Below are 12408 nucleotides of genomic sequence, written 5' to 3'. Positions count from 1 at the left end.
TTGAGGCAAAGGTTTCGCAATCTCGACATGGGTTACCTACTTCAAAAATCCGTGCCATTCTCAAATGAAAAAACTTTTTGCGTCTGATAAAATGCATTGTCAACATGAAGTGCATGGATTGCAATCACAAACCGTCAATGGCAAACTATAGAGATACTTAATAAGCGCTCAAGGATAGTAAACATTCGTATAAAAAGAGAGCATAAAAAATTCACCACACGAGGTTTTGTCAGAAATACGCGGTCCGCATTGCTATTTGACAAGATTGCAGCATGCAACCTAAATTTAATGCAGAAGCAATGTTAGGACACCGTAAAAATCTTTAACAAATTTATGGCAATACGTGGCAGTACGGAAAAGCTTCTTCTTTTTTTTGCGGATATCATTTGTTTCTGTTCAAGCAATAAGCATTTTAACAAATCTTGGTTGATTATTGCTCGAGGGCAGGTCATTACATTTATCAGACAGGTACCACCTGGAAAACAAGGAACAGACAACGTTGTGTGTGTGTGTGTGTGTGTGTGTGTCTGAGAGACAAGAGATGGGTTAGTTAGTAACAAACCTGAAGACCCACCGAAGGTGTCTCCCTGCCTTACATCATTATCTATCTGATTGCAACCTGCAGATGCTTCCTTCGTTTTATCTTTCAGTTTTCGCATGTTTGATTGATTGGATCCTACCATTTTTACGGAAGCAATCAGGATAAACAGACAAAAGCAGGAGAAATTTAAAGGACATCGATCGGTTTCATCTGATTATCATCGTTTGTTTGGCGCAATTTGTCTTGCATTTACATTCATCTTCACGTCTGGCCTTCGCGATGGAAGAAGTCATTCGTCAACAGAGGTTCCGGCAGTGCAATCATCACGACAAACGGTCATTATTGCTTATACAACCATCCTTTTTTCTTCTTGTGTTTTTTTCGTCTGGATAGTTGATTAGGTCAGCTGATGTGAAGCTAATGATTTCAGGAGCCGCTCGCTCCCGACAAGTTATGTTTTCTCACTCGAGGAGATGTTATAGGATTGGCATCAGGGCACTGCGTGATTTCCAGGTTTGAAGTTTCCCGACTTACCTACATTGTTCTGAATATTTGCATTCGTTTTAGGTTCTATGGCAGGTAATATAATCAAATGTTGGTAGGACCAAATTAATGAAGATGTACACTCCCTAAATGAACATCCATGTATCGGGATGTAGTAACACGTGAAAACTGAAGGATGGTTGGGAAGTATGATAACAACGAGAGTCGTTATCTTGTGATTCGAAAACCGGCTTTAGCTGAATCGGTGTTTCTTGTTCTTTATGCACTAGTGATCGACCTTGTCATAAATAGGAGTTTAGAATTTTTGAGTTTATGTAATGACTGTAGGTGATGCGGTTGGTTGATAGCAGGAGATGCTATCACTACTACGCGACTGCTTCTTTTTTCTTCTTCGCCGGTGTTGCTTCTGAGATTTCGATGATTACTTCCTTAACTCATATCCACATGAAAGATGCATAACTAGAGTCTATATAATGCACTTGACTCATCCTTCCGTCATATGCTCCAATCATAATCCTATTCTCCTTGAAATATATTCGATTTTCTGCAACGATCAGTATTTGTTTTGTGCTTTCGTAATTGTCTAATAATCTCCGGTTCGTCCCACAGTTGCAGAAAATTCATAATGTATGTCCTTGCAATTCCTGTATTATTGAACATGGCAGTGAAGAAACTACAGATTGCCAATCCCCATTTTCATTTTACTAGGTTACTTAGCAATCAAAAATTGAAAGTACTCCAGCAATGGACAAGGGATTCAAGGTTGAAAGTACTAAGCCTCTAAGGATGCATTCAGAAAATCTCAAGGAGAGTCAAAGCAGCGAGCAGTCGACGTCTGCATCAGATAGAGAAATAACAGGAACGATTGGTAGTGGCGAAAACCGTCCGAAGAATAACGATAGGAGCAGAAGTAATAGCAGTAATCTGTCGAAAGGAAATTTAAAGGCCTTGAGTCCTGAACGAGATCTATCGGCACTGTCCAAGAGCAAATTGGGGTCCATCACTTCCCTGTCTTCATCTTTGTCCAATGCATCATTAGACGATATCTCCCAAGTAGGGGCAGGCGAATTAATCAAGCCCGAAGCAGATGGTATCGCTCCTTCGCCGGGACATGATGAGTATTGTCCATTGAAGTTACGGAAAGAAAAGGACGCCGTGAAGGTATCTTCAAAAGCAGAACACGACTCGGAGTCCTCAGTTGCCGCATCGACATCGCCCATGTCTGACATCACACACGAGTCGCTACTTCATAGTACGTCGCCGACGCAGTCTCCTCCAATCCAGGTGATGGACCGATCGGGTGGGTACAGCCCTCATAGGATTCCATCTTCTGTATTCGAAAGGAGCAAACCTTCGACACCTATTGAATGGAGCATTGCTTCCAATGAGTCACTCTTTAGCTTACACATAGGGAACGTCAGCTTCTCAAGAGACCATGTAACTATGCCTGCCGATTCGCTGAAGTCCGAGGAATTGGGCAGGTCCAACGAGTTCATTACTATCAGCTCGCCACCTCCGCATGAGGTGGCATCGCTTGACCTAATCGTCGACATGGAAAAGAACCCCGCAGCAAATACCAAGAACACAGAATTTACCAAGGACGTACGGAAGGAAAATGGAAATAGCGGATTTGTGGAAAAGGCGAATTCTCCAGTGGTGACTTGGGGTTCCTCTTGCCTTTCCAGTGAAAGTAGAACGAGCCTCCCATCTTTCTCTTTCCCTGTGTAAGTCAATACTAACTTCGAGCAGATGAATAAATAGAAGATGACATTATTTGCTCAAGTAATTTATGAACAAAACGAAACATGTCTTGTATATGGATTCTACTAGAACTGGAAATGCATTGATCTTTGAAAAACTCCTTATAAGCAAGAACCTCTTAAGTTTTACTTATTCATAAAAGGTAAACGATTCTGTTTGCCTGAGAATAAAGAAACTGTCAACACTGCTTATTCCATGTGATCATGCATGTATGGTTGCATTTGTGAAAATTTGGTTTCTGTTTCTGTTTACTTATGATGCATAACCAACTCTTTGAAGCATCTTTCAATCAGCATTTCAATTCAGAAAACTAGTTGACGATCGTTAAGAATGTATACCCTTCGTGTGGTTGCAGAAAGAAGAAGAGTTCATGTCTGAAACCTAAGTGGATGAGGAAAATGTGTGTGTGTCGGAGAAAGAAGTGTGTGTGGCCGTTGTGCTACTGTTCTAATTGTAGTCGGGCATCCTGCTACCGTAAGTGGACATGTTGCTTCTGTAAATGGCCGAGCTGCTTCTGTAAATGGCCAAGCTGCTTCTGTAAATGGCCGAGCTGCCACTGTTGCAAGTGGCCGAGCTGCCACTGTAAATGTCCAAGCTGTTGTTGTCCTAAGTGTAGCTGTGCGTCCTGCTACCATTGGAACTGTAGCCGAAAACGGTTTTGTTGTTGTTCTTCTACCATGTATGATCCTCTCTCCTCTTACCTATTTGTTAGTAATTCACTTGGAGCAAAACCACTTATGAGTCCAATGTTCTGTATCATTGAACATTTGACTTGCAATTTTATAGTTTAGTGAACCAAATTTCTCATTTGTGTACTTCACCAAATTAGATGAAACCACACGGTTTTCTTCGTGGATTTTAATGCCTGTGTTAACCTGTGCAGATTGACGGACGTAGAGAAAAGCAATCCTGCGAGACTGGATGCTCGAACTCCCAGATCAACGGTCAGTGAGCGTGCTTGTTGCTCTTGCCATTCTTGCCGCCCTTGCCATGCTTGTTGCTCTTGCCATTCTTGCCGCCCTTGCCATTTTTGTAACTCTTGCGATTGTTGCTGTCATCTTGGCCTCTGTTGCTAAATTTTCACATTCTAAAGTTTTTATAAATTGTCAATCACAGTAGTTCTTCCACCAGTTTTTACCGGCCTGCTCTCAGATGATTTCGCTTACCCCAATCATTACATGGACTGGCCCGTATTACTCAGGTGCAACAGGATTAACGCCCAAAATTATTCTAATTAAGAGAGAAAGTACGAGGAAAACTCAAGAGTACATCCAATTTTGAAGGACAAAACCATCTAACCAACCCTAATAAAACTTGCTAGAGCTCGTTTCGTGCTGCTTTTAGGCAAACAAAATGGAAAACCTATAATCTATCCCCTTTTGAAGGACGAAACCATTGAAGCAATCTTTTGCAATATCTGTTTCTCTGAAGGGGAGGTCCATTCTTGATACCTGTGGAGGCTCCCTGTGAAATCTGTGAAGAGTCCATCCACTCCCATCTTGTTTATCCAGTAATCATATTCGATGTAAGGATCTTGATGGAAGTCAAAGTGCAAGAACGAATTCTCGTTGCGGAACGTGTAAGGGTGCACCTGCAACACAAAACCAGAATTCGTAACCAATCACATTTCCTACGCAATTTGTTTTTTCACCTCGGCAATTACTGTAAATGAAAGAATGCTTGTGTACACACATAGCCTTTGTATTCTGTGAATTGGAACATCTTGAGAAAACAATGTCGAATCGAAGGACTATGGAATACCATGCAGTGTAGACTAGATGAATTTAGCTTGTTATAACGAATCTAAAGTAATCAGGTTAGTGTTATTCTGCAGAAATTATAATAACCATCATTGACAAGGCACACTAACGACTGTATAATATTCTTTAGTGGCCAAGGACTCACCTGCAGGCCAAGAGCATGTGCTTTCGCAATAAGATCAGTCGCTCTCTGCAAGTAATTATCCGCCGGAGGAACAACGGTATCCTTCCATGGTCCGATTCCCATCACATAATCTTTGATATAGTTAAAATAACTGTCCGAGGTGATTTCGTTGTATGTCTGCACAAAGTCGTAATTTCATCAGGAAGAAAACAAAGTAGACAAACCACTATCAAGATTAACCCTGACAAGAAAGAGGTCGAACCTGATTAGTGTCCTCTGTTCGTATTGTCACGTCATCAATCAAGAAAACTTTCGGCAAGTCTGTGAGATTGGAGATATATACAAGTGAACTAGGCGCAAAACTCTGGATGAAGGCCGGTCGCTTCAGCCAGTCTTCCGACAGGTACGAACCCATGTATCCGTACTTCTGGAGGGTCTCCACAAATCTATCTTCGAGCTTCTTTCCATCGGACCATTTGACCTGTTCTGAGGAATATGAGTTGCTGATGACCAGAAATAGCGTTTTGCAAACGAGACACCAAAAAAAAAAATTGTAAGTCAACTCAACATTGTACAGTGAGCAAATAACGTACATGTTTGTTAACAAAAACCGGATTTTTTATCTCTGGATATATCCCGACTGTTCTTTTCGCATCGAGCGCAACTGAGATGAACTCTTCAAAGGTAATCGGCGGAAACTTTCCTGAAATTTATCCTATGGTCAGAATAATTAGCCAGCTTTTGCCAGCAGATAGGGGCCAGAAACAGGGAAAAAGGAACTTAGAGATCTTGATTTTGCTCTTAAAAGGAAAAAGCCAGTCGTTGATTGCCCATTTACATAGCTTCGCCATTCATATGCCTTTCTCATAGATTTTATAGAAGATAACAATGCGATGACATGAGACGACTTGACTGAATAATTTGGTCAGTGTCATATAGATGAGGACAAACCATTGTATTGCTGATCCCGGAAATCATATCGTTGCTTGGCTCGCAATGTTTTCAATTCTTCCAAAGTGAAATCAACTGCACATGACCAAGTAAATATGATGCAGCTATAAATATAGACGAACTCGACAACCCGGAAGAATGCCAAAGTTACTGGTTACAGAAAAAAGGCCTGTACTTCCGTACCAACAAACCATCCGGTGGTGTTGACCCATTGAACTTCGTATGTGGTTCTTCGGTCGGCAAACTCTTTACGTTCCGCGACATCGGTTGTATCGTCCAGCGTCACGTCATGATTGCAGACCAAGATTCCATCTTTGGTGGCCTGGATATCTGATTCTATGAAGTCTGCTCCCTCTTCAATAGCTCTCTGTCATGAACAACTCAATGTTTCAAATGACATTCCGTTTACTCAAATCCATTCATCTGTGCTTAGTTCCAATCGAGATTCCAGAAAAAAAAACTAAAGTGATCGCTTGACAAAGAAGAAAATGGGGAAAAAAAAAAAGACACCAAATTGGCGCTTTTCCTAATTCCCACGACAGGACCTATGTCAAGTACAATTTACTTCTTCTAGCAAAAAAAAAGTACAATTTACTTCAGCTCGAAAATTCGGATTGTTGTTCTCTTCTCTGAAACTTCAGTTGGAAACAATTTCCAGGACTAAAAGTGAACCATATGAAAACAGAGAGAACTAGCGGAAACCAAAAGGACGAAAGCTAATCGGTAAGCGAGATTTCACCATGTAAGCAGGAGCCGTTTCTTCTGGAAACTCCCCGTTCGACCCTCGGTGCGCGACATTGTATGCGCGGAATGTCTGGAGGGGTTGTTTCTCGCCTTCAGGGACGCTACTCGGCAGAGGATACGTCAAGGGTCTTCCAGCGCTTACACGAACAACGGTGGACGTCAACATGACCGAAAAAATCACACAACCTGCGAATCCACAATACATGATTCAGTGTTCTTTCTTTCTTCTCTTTTCCATGTCCAATGCATATCCAAGTTGGTAAACCATGGCCATCATGAGCAATGGAACGAGAAAGTCAAAACATAACAAACAAAGAAAAGCAAGGGAGTAATGCATCCGGGTTTTTACTGATCAAGGCCATGTTTCTCTTCATCTTGACTTGCTCTGCAGCTACTTTGGGAGCCCCCTTGTTTTCCTTTTCTTTTTTCTTTTTTGTTATGGGTCGTGCCGGCTTATAAGGGGCTGGAGATTTGCATTCGTTTGTTTGTTCTCCACTAAAAATCTGCATTCAAACTTGCAGATGAGGTTGGTCGTGAAAAAGATCCGGCAGTTTGTTGCAGTCAGCCGAAGAAATCAGATTTTCAATTCTTTTCTGTTTCTCTCTGGATAACGTGGATTTGCATGCGCATGCGAGTCTGTCGCATAGCGTCTGTTGACGTTCCCGGGATTCAAATTCACATAATACGCACTTGACTATTTCTAATACTATCGAACGGCTCATTCGTTCGCGTTTTTGGCCTTTTTTTCAGATCAAGGCATTGTCATTCGCATCATTATCCACCTACTTCCCTCTTCCTTACGAAGTGAGATGTGATGAGGCCAGATATCGCATACCAGATTGACCATCATCCGTTCGTGTGTTCAATCGTTAGAACCGTGCGTCTTATATTGTTCTCTTCGGGAGAAATTTTGACCTAGGGTCTACCGAAATAGGGAAAAGAAGAACAAAAGAAAATAGCTATAGTCCGAACAATGATCAAATGGTCAGGGAGTTCTACTCTATTTCGTTCTCCATCTAACCCTTTTCATCGTCATATCCAAACACAGCTTTACTAACGACGACGAACTCGAGACCTCGACCATAAGCAAATATGGACACGCGCATGCAACTTATTCCGGCACCGTGATCGCGATCGTAACGAGCATTTATTTGCTTAATCCCTGCCCGCCCAATGTTTCTTTTTCCTTTATTTCTCAAGCAGTTTAATCGACCTACCGCCGCCGACCAGAAAAGGCGGGTAGAATCCGACATGAACCAATTTCTCGAGTATACATGTGGCTCATTCATATGAGCGAAAATGCGTAACATGACTAGGTAAAGGGACACAAATCAAACTTCTTGGGGATAAACTAAACTTCGAGACAAATTTCAGTTACCAAGGCGTAGTTGCACGCCTGATCATGCAGGGAAAGAGGGCATCTCGGACTTGTGTAGATCTATTCAGATGAAGAATAGGAAAGCAAATCAAGAATTCAAAAGATTCCAGAGAGAAACAAGAAAATTTTGAAAAATCTCTATCCCTTCCAGTTCCGTCCCCACTATTTCTTTCGGGGGCGACAGAGCTACTACTATCACTGAGAAAAAACAGGATTTGTGCTGATAAATATATGCCTTCGCGGGTTAGCGACGTCACCTCCGCCGGCGTGCTTGACGAACTCTGCGGGCGAGAGGAAATTCCCATGGCACACACACACTATCCTAACCTCCTCTCCCTTCCCGTACTTATACAGTATGCCTTCTATTCTCTTCCCGTCTGGACCGTCGCCCCGCGTGAAAACCCAAGGCATATCCACCGTCGCGTTCGCCACGAAATCTTTGCCTACATTATCCACCGAATTGGATTTCCTGGACGGACTCTGTGTTTCTGCTCTTATTAGAGTATTGCTCAGATTCTCATCGACCTTAGACGAGAGCGTACACACCAGTTTATTGTTTGGCTCTTGCAGGTGCTGGTTAACGATGGAGCCGTTGTCATCCCTGCAACTGCTCGATCCTGGGGATAGAAAGGACAAAAGTTAGGATGACGCCTGTGAGTTTTCAAAATTGGACAAGACTTACATTTTATGACCCATTGGCTACCACACAGAATGAAGACATAGAAGTCTCGAATGAGAGGATGGTTTTTTATGTCCAGATAGTGGAAATGCTGCAAACTATCCTGTAGCCAATCAATACAAATAAGGATAAGCTAATTCGGTTTTTCTTCTTTTTGCTTAAACACAGATCAACTCCGGTTCTAAAACAGCCATGCACCAAGTAGATTTATCCGGACAGCTTAATTTAAGCAAACGAGCAGCACAAGTCAGGAAAAATGTGGCTCAATTTTACAGTCCTAGCACTTCTCAACCAAAGATCACAACTTGAGTCACAAACGGGAAGAAGATTTTGCAAAGATCATTTTATGAATAATATGCATACTCAGCCAGAAAAAAAAATTCTAAGTTCCCACTAGCAAAGTTATCTTTCTTTACTCCAAGTGAATTCAGCTCAATCCAGATGGATCATACTCTACTATGTTCGAACCAACTTTTACCAATTCTTTACCTACACGTCACAAGAGGGACATCACTATTTGGGGAGAATGTCCACATCTGCATAAGGCTCGGTCCAGCTGAATATTAGTTCAGTAGTGTTCCCTTCTGAAGCCATATCTACAGAAGGCAGTACTAGACATGAAGATCACTTCTGCTGAGAGAGCATTCATCTCATAGTTATCAAATGAAAATCAGTCAAAGCTAGGGCAACTCTCACTGATCTTCAGGTATAGTGGCAGAAGGCTGAAAGCATTCTCATCAGAGATAACTTCATCGAAATGACTCGTGCTCCGGGAACAAGATTAGTAAACTGAACAATTTCATTATTTGGAATGAGGTCTGCTCGCATTTGCCATCATAAGGTATATGCATCAATTACATGCACTGTAACTGCAAAAGCCAGCAGCATGCTCACTCATTCCCTGAAACGTGCAAGAGACAATGAAAGGGGGGTCTCTTGGCAGTCCTAACCCCAAACGTCTTGCCCATTCAACTATACTGCCCACACTGATGGTTCTCAAGCTCAATTTTCTTACCACAAATTCCACCATAACCGTCATACGAATACGTATGTTATCTAAATCATTCAGCATTGGCTAATAGAGCACTTATATCGACTTCGTCAAGTAAGCACTCCAAACAGTAACCCAGTTCTCAATTTTCACTTTCCAGTGACCACGAATAAGACAGGCCAACAAACAATCGCACAATTTCTTAAGTTGAAATGGAGATAACAGATCCAGCAGAAACAAAGAAGGAAAAATCACCACATTACCTTGAATTAGAGCAGATTTAATATCTGATTCTGACCTATCTAATGAGATCTGTCCTTGTGCCTCCACCCCTGGCACCACCGATCCGCTGCCGCCGCCGCCGCCGGATGCCCCGCACTTCCCTTTGATCGCCACATCGACGACGCCGGCACCAATTAGGGCCTGTTTGGCTGCTTCGGCCCAACCGGCCAGCCCAAAAGGCGGCACCTTACTATTGTAACACCTCATGGCATTCTCAGGGCGTTGGAGGATTCCGTCGTTTATGTATGATTTGATTTCTCGTACATGGCACACCCCATTAGCCACCAAGAACTGATGCTTATCCCTCGAGTTCAACCCCAGTTTGCCCTCGATTTCGGGCCTCTCTTCGTCACAGCCGCCGCTTTCCCTCTCGGTCCTCAAGCTCCTCTGCCTCTCCAACCGCCTCCTCTTCGCCTCCATCCGCCGCAGCGTCTGCATTTCCTTCCTCTTCCTCCACTCCTCCCCCTCCGTCTCCGTGGGCAATGAGGCGGTCCTCATGAGAGACGGGTACGGCACAGGCGGCGAGGTCGCGGGGCTGTCCTCTTCGCCCAAGAGGGTCATCGCCCCGGCTATCGACGACGACCGGAACAGCTTGCTGGAGCTCTTGTCGACGCCGAACTTGCCGCCGAGCGACAGCTCGAGATTCAGCTCGAGCTCCTCCGTTTCTTCGTTGGGTGTCCTGTACTCCGGCCGGTGCGCGCTGCTGCTCGAACACATGAACTTCTGCAGCAGATCTCTCGAGCACTTGTCCATCTCTTATTCCCCCACACACAAGACAACAAAAACTCTTCTCTCTTTTCGAAGATTCGAGTGAGCGGGACTCTCTCTGTCCTTCTTTCCTGTCGAGAATTGGGCAGTTTCGGCAGCTACCAGCCTCGACGCGAAGGGCGAAAACAGCTTCTCGATCTGATTCAGCAGTACCCACATCCCGAAACCTCGGTTTCTTCCCGATTCAACCTCCGAGATCGCAGCTGCTGCTCCTCTCTCGACGGAAAGAGAAGGAAAACGAAGGGGGCGAAACCGGCGAAATTCATGACGAACGCGTAAAAGGAAAAGGTGGGACGAATTTTCCACTTCCCTCTTCTCGCTCCGCGAGAGAGAGAGAGAGAAAGATTACGGCTTGACGAGAGACGAACAAGAAAAAGGAGCGAGAGATAGAGAGAGAGAGAGAGAGAGAGAGACAGAGAGTTCTGCTGGATACCAGACAGAGAGAGAGAGCATGAGAGGTGGAGACGACGGAGGGAGGGAGGGAGGGAGGGAGGGTGGTGGGTGTGATTTACCGAAAATGCCCCTTGGGGGGAGGGGGCCTGCGGGGAGCGAGCTGCCCCCACCACCCCCAAGTGGATGTCCGGAAGGGGGATCGTGGCGACACGTGGCCGGATCGGGGGGCACTGTTTTCCGAGTGGCAGTGTCCTTTTGGCGTCTCCCTCTCTCTCTGTCGCTCTACCCGACAAAACAAAAGCTGCCTACGCTGGGGACACGTGTCGATAATGCGCCAGGCCTGGGCAGCAGGCCACGCGTCGCCCTCCCCTCCGGGGTGGGGGATGTTGGAGCGGGCCACGTGTCCAGACATGCTTGGCCCCCCCGGGGGGGGCGAAAAGCAGCAGCTGCGGCTCCTTTTGTCCTCTGGCGCGGCTGACGTCATCACCACGGGGCGCGGGTCGCTCCGTCCGCCCATACCCGACCCGGTTCGTACCGCGATCGAGCCGATCCCTTTTAAGGATAAGCGATTGCAGGTTCCATAAGCACTTGAAACTTACTCGTTGGAACGTGTTCCTTATTTTTTTAAACATGGAACTTATATTGCATATCCTGAAATCCGGAACTTATCATGTCACATGTTCTAAAGTCCATCTAGGTTCCACTTGTATTATTAATTGAACGATTGTAGTGAATCATCATCTTTAATTATTACCACTTACTGCCGTAATCCACTAATCACAACTTATATTTAAAAATATTAACAAAGTAAAAGTCTCGGTCATAAAATGGAAGCTCACACTAGTAGCTCCAGATTATACATTCATCACCGAACGCCATGAAATAATGCAAGATCATACGAGAAGACATGAATTAAGAAAAATACAAAAACTTATTACGGGTTCTATGTCAATTGAAACAGGTTCTTCAATTTTTGAATTTGCTAGACTCGCTCGTCCTTCCTCAATTTTTGAATTTGCCCAAGATTTTTAGCCAAATTTCAATCCTATTGATAAAATATAATTCGCCATGGAATATATACTCGCAAAAATTAATACTTTATTCGTATATTTTTAATCATCTACTTAGAAAACGAGCTCGCGTCACGTCCAGATGGAGAGAATTTTTGTATTAGCAGCATCTAGGATTTAGCCTCACACGACGTGACAATCATAATTTCCACACGAGTCCGCACGGAGTTTCCCAATCTTTTAAAATTTGGCCCTTTTAAATTTTTTTTAATTCAATTCGGGTCGTATTCCCTAGTTTTTTTCTTGGTCTTTTTTTCACCCGAAATAAAAATAATAATAAAAAAAAAATGTTGCTAGTTGTTTGGGGGGCGGCGGGGTCCACTTGCTGTCGTAAAGAAAAAGGGTGATTTAAGTTTCCACTATCTCAACTTGGTCCCCACTCGAGATTGAATATAATAATTGCGAGGGCCGGGCGATTCCAAAAAATTTTCAGACCGTCCAACATGGAATATTTGGACTATT

The 12408-nt window shown here is 43.8% G+C and overlaps 3 protein-coding genes across 4 annotated transcripts; 1 reads left to right on the top strand and 2 right to left on the bottom strand.

Moving 5' to 3' along the window:
* The first annotated feature begins 1667 nt into the window (after window positions 1-1667).
* On the top strand, window positions 1668-3933 carry LOC115670065 (uncharacterized). 2 transcript variants are annotated; one of them, XM_056306568.1, is made up of 3 exons: window positions 1668-2769; window positions 3162-3485; window positions 3690-3933. In XM_056306568.1, the coding sequence occupies exons 1-3, from the start codon at window positions 1790-1792 to the stop codon at window positions 3880-3882; spliced, it is 1497 nt and encodes a 498-aa protein (XP_056162543.1). In that variant the 5' UTR covers window positions 1668-1789; the 3' UTR covers window positions 3883-3933. The 2 variants fall into 2 exon arrangements, with proteins under 2 accessions (XP_056162543.1, XP_056162544.1); XM_056306569.1 differs by lacking the exon at window positions 3162-3485.
* LOC115670096 (glycerophosphodiester phosphodiesterase GDPD6-like) lies at window positions 3884-6929 on the bottom strand. Its single transcript, XM_030591300.2, has 8 exons — window positions 6735-6929; window positions 6381-6571; window positions 5825-6008; window positions 5642-5716; window positions 5284-5393; window positions 4953-5171; window positions 4712-4867; window positions 3884-4397 (listed from the first exon to the last, which is right to left on the bottom strand). The coding sequence occupies exons 1-8, from the start codon at window positions 6892-6894 to the stop codon at window positions 4176-4178; spliced, it is 1317 nt and encodes a 438-aa protein (XP_030447160.2). The 5' UTR covers window positions 6895-6929; the 3' UTR covers window positions 3884-4175.
* An 859-nt stretch (window positions 6930-7788) lies between these two features.
* LOC115688253 (ninja-family protein Os03g0419100-like) lies at window positions 7789-10869 on the bottom strand. Its single transcript, XM_030614057.2, has 2 exons — window positions 9697-10869; window positions 7789-8380 (listed from the first exon to the last, which is right to left on the bottom strand). Exons 1-2 carry the CDS (start codon window positions 10466-10468, stop codon window positions 7959-7961), a joined length of 1194 nt encoding a protein of 397 aa, XP_030469917.1. The 5' UTR covers window positions 10469-10869; the 3' UTR covers window positions 7789-7958.
* Between the last annotated feature and the right edge of the window lie 1539 nt (window positions 10870-12408).

This window comes from Syzygium oleosum, unplaced genomic scaffold (assembly GCF_021117445.2).
Source record: "Syzygium oleosum isolate NSW1041296 unplaced genomic scaffold, Sole_v2.1 Sole_v2.02, whole genome shotgun sequence".
NCBI classification, from domain to species: Eukaryota; Viridiplantae; Streptophyta; class Magnoliopsida; order Myrtales; family Myrtaceae; genus Syzygium; species Syzygium oleosum.
Note: the sequence above shows the minus strand (reverse complement) of the source record. Positions and strands in the feature narration are given on the sequence as shown.